Below are 7,662 nucleotides of genomic sequence, written 5' to 3' on the forward strand. Positions count from 1 at the left end.
TCCGGTAATCGATTATTGCGCTAACCGGCTACGATTGTCGGAGCGAGCTTAACTGTACTGTTTTTCTCCTTCCCTCTTTCCCTTTTGTGCAAACTTCCCTCGCGTGGCGCGCGTATTTATTCTACATGTCGGAATGCTTTTCCTTAAATATACATATTTAAACCATAAACAGCCGATAACTGCACCATACGATCGGTCGTATGTGACATTCCCCGGGGCCGGCGCCGGAAACGCCGCCATCAAGTAATCGATCCACTCTTCGCATATTCTCCAATGTTGAACGACACCACCGAGACGACTTAGATTCAATTTTCCTCGACCTCCGGGCGAAACCCGATCGCTCTGTTCCTCTTTTCGGCCGTTGTGTTGTCTTAGCCGCCGATGTCGACGGGCTTTGTTCGACTCCACACCACTGATCCGTCCGTCGGTGTTGTGTTCAGAAACTCCCTCGCGTTGCTCCCGGTGCAAAACCTCGCGTTGCTGTTGTTCCCCTCCTCCGGGTCACTCATGCCACCTCTACGTCTGCCCGGCGACACCGAGCGTATTCACGACGATGAACGGCGATTCAACCCGAACCGTGGAGCATCCTCGGCTAGGCCCCCCAGAAGCCGCGGTCGCGCCTCGAAGAAGTCCGTGGATAGTCGCAAAACGTTCCACAATTCTCCATTCGGAATCTATGTCTGTGCGGTGCGTGTTCGTGTGCCCGATGTCGCCCGTCTGAGCTGGGCCGAGTCCCGCGATTTGCTGATGGGCCCCTGGGCCGCTATGTCGCACGAGCAGCGGGGCGAGTACTTCCAAAAGTCTCGAGAGCTTCGAGCGTTGGGAGCCCATCCCGAAGGTGCCCCACAATATATCAGTGGTCCGTTCCTCCGCCGCTTCCTCCGACGACGCCCCGCCAGTACGCCCGCCACTCCCCCCCCGCTCCCGTCGAGGAGGTCGACCGCGCAACCGCAAACGCCGTGGACGAGACGGGCCCGAGCCCGACCCCCGGAGGCGCCCAGCGTTCAGGCCCGGCCCACGCTGTACCCGAGAACCCGGCCGGAATCGTGGAAATATCCGTGTCACCCCGAGAGCGCAGCCCGAGCTCCGCGAGCTCGGCTCCCTCCCCCGCGACCGAGCTCAGAGTGTCTGTCGAGCTTCCCGGCCCGTCGGGCCCGCGTGTCGTTCGCGTCCTGCCCGTGCCGCCACGGGGTTCCGGCACGCAGCGAAGTCCCGGCGCGCCACAAGGACCTCCCTCCAGTCTGCAGCTCGCCAAGCGGTACACCCGGAGGGCCCGACGCTCCACCACTCGCCTGAAATCCGAGGATCTCGTGCGTTTCGCCGGGATCCGACTCTGCGAACCCGATTCGGACGATAGCGATGACGCCCTCGACATACGCATCGAAGAAGCTGACGAGCCCGAGGAGGGTGAAGTCACCGATGGGGATAGTGAAATTGAAGAAGGCGAAGTCTTCTAATAAATACGTCTTTGAATGCGATTCTCTGCTTCTTTTCTTTTTTCCTAGAATAGGTCAGCTGGCTTGGCTGTCCCTCCTGGTCTCGAGCGGCGCTCTTAAGATGAATTAATCGTTTATAATAGGGGGTCCGTGGATTCCGGCTCCAAGGGATATAATAATTTCGTCGGCCGGAGGAGCGTCTTTCCATTGCCAAATCTAATCGTGCATGTTCGGTTTCTGTTGTCTGTTGTACTGGGGTGGAGCTCCGTCACCCGCACCAGCGGCCATTGAGATCTCGGAGCGTTTTCTTCCTTCAAAAGGCAGACTTCTCCCACTTTGAGTGATCGCTCCTTGACCGGCCGCCGTGAGTTTGCAGATCTGAGGTAGGCGAGATACTCCGAGTGGAACCGCTTCCAGAACGCCGATAGCATTTTTTGCTGGAAATTCCATCGTTTCGAAAAAACCACAGCTCCGATGTCCTTTCGAAGTTTCGGGATTTCCTCCGACTCCGGCAGCTGCGAAGTACCCTCGTACCCGTAGAGAAGATTCGCTGGTGTCAGCGCTCTAACCTCATTCGGATCTGTGGAGACCGCCGTTAACGGTCTCTGGTTGATTATCGCTTCGACTCCGGACAATATAACCTCCAAGTCTCTGAAGTATGGTATATTCGAGCCGAGCGTCCTCTGCAGACATCGCTTCGCGCATCCGACCATTCGTTCCCAGAATCCTCCGACCCACGGAGCTGCTGGTGTGATGAATCTCCATGTCAGCTTGGAGTCGGATAGCCACTTCGAGATTTCTCCCTTTACGATATGGGAGTATATGAGCTTAATCTCGAGGTCGGCTCGTCGGAATGATGCGCCATTGTCTGAGATGAAGTTCTGTGCGGACGGAAATCGGTGCAGAAACTTCTGTAGGGCTCGCAGTACTTCGTATGTTGACAGGTCCATCGTCAATTGAATATGAACTGCTCGTGATACTGCGCATGTGAACAGCAGCATATATGACTTTGCCGACTTCCCATTCTCCTTTCGGTAGAAGATGGGTCCCGCGAAATCGACACCACAGAAGAAGAACGGCGGCGTCCTTTCTACCCTGAACGCCGGTAACGCTGGGGTGGGTTCTATCGCCGGTTTCGCGTTGAAGCGCTTGCATCCCGGGCACGTTCGGAGAACTTCATGGACTATCTTTCTGGCTTTCAGCAGGGAAAATCTTTCTCTCAATTTCTGTAGCGTGAAAGCTATGCCTCCCCAGTGCCAACACTCTCTGCCGTGAACAGTGAGCGCTACTAATTTTGCCCATCCATCGTTGCTTGGGACAATAATCGGGAATTTTTCGTCGTACGTGTGAGTTGAGGATTTTTCTAATCTCGATCGTGCTCTCAGCAGACCATCTTCCCCCACGAAGGGATGGTACTGTGCAATCCTGCTGGAGGTCGGGATATTGCGTGGATCGTCGATTTCGGCTCGAAAGTATCTTCCCTGAATTCTCTTTAGGAGATCCTTTTCGGCTCGTTGATATTCGATCGAATCTATCTGGAGCGCGTCACCGCGTTCGATTTTCGTCGTCGGTCTTCGGTTACCGCTCGGAGGACTTTTCGACTTAATTCTTCGAGCGAACGCTAGGATCCGGTTGCAGTAAGCCTGTGTTCTCACGAATTTGCTCCATGACGAAAACCGGGTTGAATCGAATAAGTTGTCGACCGCGTTGTTCGCTCTGGGCTGAATCGTATGTAGGCACTGTTGAATCGATGGCTCCTTCTCGATCTCGGTCTCCGTCACCGGCTGGTTGTCCGTCGGTGCTTTCCACCGTGAGTCACACAGCCACGACGGGCCATGGAGCCATCGAGAACGGCTCTCCGAATCTGAGATGTCGGTTCCTCTAGACAGTATGTCTGCGGGGTTCTCTTCCGACCTGACATAGCGCCATGCGTCTGTCGCTGTGAGCCTGGCTATCTCTCGAACCCTGTTGGCTACAAATGGTTGCCACTTTTCTGGTGCGCTGTGTATCCAGGAAACGCAAGCCATATTGTCGATCCAAAAGAATTCACTCGAGATATTGATCTTTAGGTAACCTCTGATGTTCGCTGCCATTCGCGCGGCCATCAGTGCTCCCATCAACTCGTAACGGTGAATCGACCACTTCTGCTTGGTTGGCGCGACGCGTGCCTTAGCTATTATCAAGCGTGATTCTGCGTAGTCCGTGTCCACCGAGCGGAGGTAGAGCGCGGCTCCGTAGGCTTCGAGGGACGCGTCACAGAATGCATGTAGCTCAAATCTCGCGGCCGAGAACCGCGAAGTCAATGGTCTCTGTACTCTGAAGTCCGAACACCGTTGCAGGGTGTGGACGAAATCGTCATATTGAAGTATGATCTTCTCTGGAAGTTTGTCGTCCCAGTCGATCGCCTCTTTCCAGAGCGATTGGAAGAGAATCTTCGCTTTGACTGAGACTGGAGCGATGATTCCGAGGGGATCGTATATCTGTGCGAGTCCTTTGAGTAGTTTCCGTTTCGATGGGCTGTCCCTAGAAAGCTCCGTTAACGCTTTCTGTGTGAAAACTCCAAGGTGGTCCGTTGATTGGTACCATCTAACTCCGAGGAACTTCGCGTCGTCATCCCCCACGGTTATCGATGTGTTTTCCAGCGGGGAGAGCCGACGGATTGCTTCTGCGATTCGTTCATCGCTCGTGCCCCATTTCCTGAGAGGAAAATGCGCCAGCTGGAACATCTCGAATGCTCTCGCGATCTTATACTCCGCGTCTGTATGGGAATCTGCCGAAAAACAGACGTCGTCCATGTATAAGTTGTCTGCGATTTCTCTAATGAACCTCTCGTCAGCCGGGAACTGACGTATGCACTCTGTCAGATGATGCTTCACACCTTTGATGTGTAACCATGGTGAGCATATCAGTCCGAAATCTAGCACCCTCGTCCAAAATTCTCGAATCGGTGCGTCAGGCCGCTCAGCGATACCGAGCGGCCATAAGAATCGGAGGAATGTGCGATCACTGGGATTGATTTCGAATTGTAGAAATGCCTTTTCAATATCCGCTGTGATCGCGTAGGTACTTTCTCTGAAAGCGCACAACACTTTCGGGATTAGCGGAAGCAAGTTTTCCCCCTGATGGAGACAATCGTTGAGAGCCGCTTCGTGACTTCTCCGAGCCCCGGCGTCTTTTACCACTCTCGTCTTGATTATCTTCGTCTCATTTTCGTTCATCTTGAAAACTGCTTGGAGCGGGAGGTAATGGGCCAGCTGGCCCTGTTGGCGCGGCGTGGCCTCCTCCGCGAAACCGTTGGCTAGATAATCACGGATCTCCTTGTCTACCGCTGCCAGCTTCGTTGGGGACTTCTTCAACTTCTTGAGGAAAGCATGGAGTCTCGACCTTGCCAGGTTTTCATTGTCGCCTAGGGTGTCGAGATTATCCTTGAACGGGAGGCTCAACCTGATTCGACCGTCGGGTCTCCGTTCCACCGTGCTCTCGAAGAATTCATTCAGCTCTTCGTTGAGCTTGTCGGTCTCTTGCGGCAACGTCGGGTCCACACCCATGAATTCCCCTTCCCAGAGGAACTTGAGATCGTCGTCGACTGACACATCCCTTGGATTCTTGGGTCTGTTCCGCGTGGGGGGTGACTGGAGCGAAGCCGCTAACTTGCTCGTTTTTCCCGATCTACCACCGTTGGTAGTGATGCTCGCAGCTCGCAGAGTAATGCTGCGGTGTGCGTCGCGTGTGCGGACTCTGCCAGAGTACCACTGAAGACCCAGCCCCATATGGAGGATGTCGCTAACATCCTCCCGAAAGATTCCATTCTTCCCGTATAGATTTTCGCTAGATCCACCGCCCCGATAATAAGTGAAATCGATCGTGGAGAGCTCGCGTCCATCATCTTGTCCGCTACGGGAAGCAGTCCGAAGTTCTCGGTCACCTCCGGGAACTCGGAGTCTGTGATTGACGGCGCTTCTATGCAGTCGATGTCGATCGCGATGCTCGGATCGTGTTGGCTCGTGATGGTGATCCTATGAAGCCAGGTATCCATGGTTGTGACCACGTTCCCCATAGTCTTCATCGCCGTCTTGATGGCCCCCGTAGGCACTGCGCCTATTAGGTTTGCTGCTTCCGACACGATGTACGAGCGATGGGCTCCGGAGTCCAGCAACACCCTGACTCGCGCCCGCCTAGTCTTCGTACCAATCCATACCACCGCTAATGGTAGGAGTATTTCTGGCTCTGCGACATTTCCTTTCCCATCGAATGCCATTGCCACCGTTGTAGTCGTGGTGGGAACCGTCGAGATCATGAATGATGCGGTATCGAGCTGCGCTTTCTTACACATGATCACGTAGTGTCGTCCGTTGCATTTCGCGCAATTCCTCTTCGGGCCGTCTCGGCAAGTCTTCGCGGAATGGTTGCGTTTCAAACAAATCCAGCATGCCTTCTGTTGAATCACTCTTTCTCGGCGTTCCTCAAGGGTCAGTGTCGCCTTACATCTGAAGCTTTCGTGGTCATCCCCGCAAAAGATGCACGATTTATCAACTTTAGAGTGTTGATTACTGTCTCCCGAGGATTGCTTCTGGCCACTCGTGAAGAAGTTGTGCGTTGCCCTGTGTGGCGTATATGCTTGATGTTGAAAATGACGTGGCTTCGATGCTGGTGGTTTCCCCTGATGAAATGTGGGTCTTCTCGAATCGCGCTGGGGAAAACCACCGCCCTCCAATTCTGCTTCCCTGCGAACCTTCACCGTAAGGTTGAGGAATTCTAGCATGAATTCGAGATCTGTTATTAATGGGTCCGACAACTTCCTTTTCGCCAGTTTTCTGATGAATTTCTCTCTCAGGTCTGTCGGCAGGCATCTCAAAATGCGTTGCATTGTGGCTGTCGACAGTTCTGCGTAGGAGTTGTCGAGCGCCAGGAGAGCTTTCACATTCAGGCTCAGAGTCTCCGAGAAAGACTCCAGGCGATGATACTGGATCAATCCTCGTTCCAGGAGTTTGTCGATTTCCCTGATGTGGGAATTTCGCGCGAGCTTGCTGTCGCCGAATCGCTCATGTATTATTTCTTTCGCCAAAGCATAGTGGCTCTCTTCCCATTGAAGGTGAGCAATGGCATCTAGAGCTTTCCCCGATAAGGAATGCCGCAAGAGATTGAACTTTTCCATCGTCGGCCGTGGTGTATCGTCGACGAACACCTTGAGCAGCTGCTGCCATTTTCGGAACTCCCGGGTATCTCCGCTGAATCGGGGAACTTCACGGGCCTTCCGACCAAGGGAGAACCTGTCCGACGTGTTGAAGCGTTCCGCCGTTCTGGGCTGTAGCCATGTATTTTCCAGGTGAGAAAAGTCCATGATGGAGTCCTGGTCTACTGTGGCTCCTGTGATCGACCGAGCCGGTAACCCGGGCGGCATCTGAGCCTGGCCTCCGCTGCTAGTGAGATTGGTGACTCCTGAGAATCCGATCGGATTCCGTACCGGGTTCTCGGGTGGAAAGTATAGATTTCTGCCTGGCGGGAGTGGTGGAGGACGGTTGTTGGTCCTATGGTTGGCCCCGGAATCCCCAACTTCTCCTTGCCTTTCCAAACTCCTCGTGTCCAGGAAGCTGTGATTGAATCTGACTTCCGGGTCGGGATTCTTTCGTGGTTCACCTATGGGCGTGCTTTGCACCGGAGGCTCCCCCTGAATGCCATTCGCGTTCGCGGCGTTTTCGGACGTTGAGGACGACGATCTGGATCGGGAAACTTGTGCTGTGGCGAATTTAACCCACTCGTTCTATTCCTCCAAGCATCGCTGGAGCTGGACGATACACTTTCCGTATCTAAACGGTCGGTCAGGGGTGTCGGCTGGTTCCGCCCCCGTCTGTGCCAGTAGATCGTTAATCTCACTCGTCAGGTTTTCGCATTGCCTCTCTGCCGCTTGCAGTGAGCGGGTAATGAAATCGACGGTTCTGGCGAGTTTTGCGGGTTCTTCGTTGGCGTTGAGGTAATCTATCTCTTCATTGATGACCTCCACCTGCTTGTAGACGATGTCGCGGGCTCTCTCTTTTCGACGGAGTGTATTTACCAACTTCGCGTTCTCGTCTTCTGGTGGGGTATCTGTGTTCGACTCCCGCGAAGCTTTCTCGATCTCCTGGTGTTTCCAAGACGGACCTGGTAGGTTCTCGTCGGAAGGGTATTCCTTATTCATCGACATTATGATGGATCCGCCGTGAACGGATCGATTCGGGACGTTAGGCTT

General features: G+C 54.0%; 1 protein-coding gene across 1 annotated transcript; it reads right to left on the reverse strand.

The window, feature by feature from the left end:
• Nucleotides 1-1,570: 1,570 nt before the first annotated feature.
• LOC100898826 (uncharacterized) lies at nucleotides 1,571-7,617 on the reverse strand. The gene is made up of 3 exons (XM_029110521.1): nucleotides 7,311-7,617; nucleotides 5,314-7,172; nucleotides 1,571-5,227 (listed from the first exon to the last, which is right to left on the reverse strand). The coding sequence occupies exons 1-3, from the start codon at nucleotides 7,615-7,617 to the stop codon at nucleotides 1,571-1,573; spliced, it is 5,823 nt and encodes a 1,940-aa protein (XP_028966354.1).
• Between the last annotated feature and the right edge of the window lie 45 nt (nucleotides 7,618-7,662).

The sequence above is a fragment of the Galendromus occidentalis genome, unplaced genomic scaffold, assembly GCF_000255335.2.
Source record: "Galendromus occidentalis unplaced genomic scaffold, Mocc_1.1 scf7180000076644, whole genome shotgun sequence".
In the NCBI taxonomy this organism is placed as follows: Eukaryota; Metazoa; Arthropoda; class Arachnida; order Mesostigmata; family Phytoseiidae; genus Galendromus; species Galendromus occidentalis.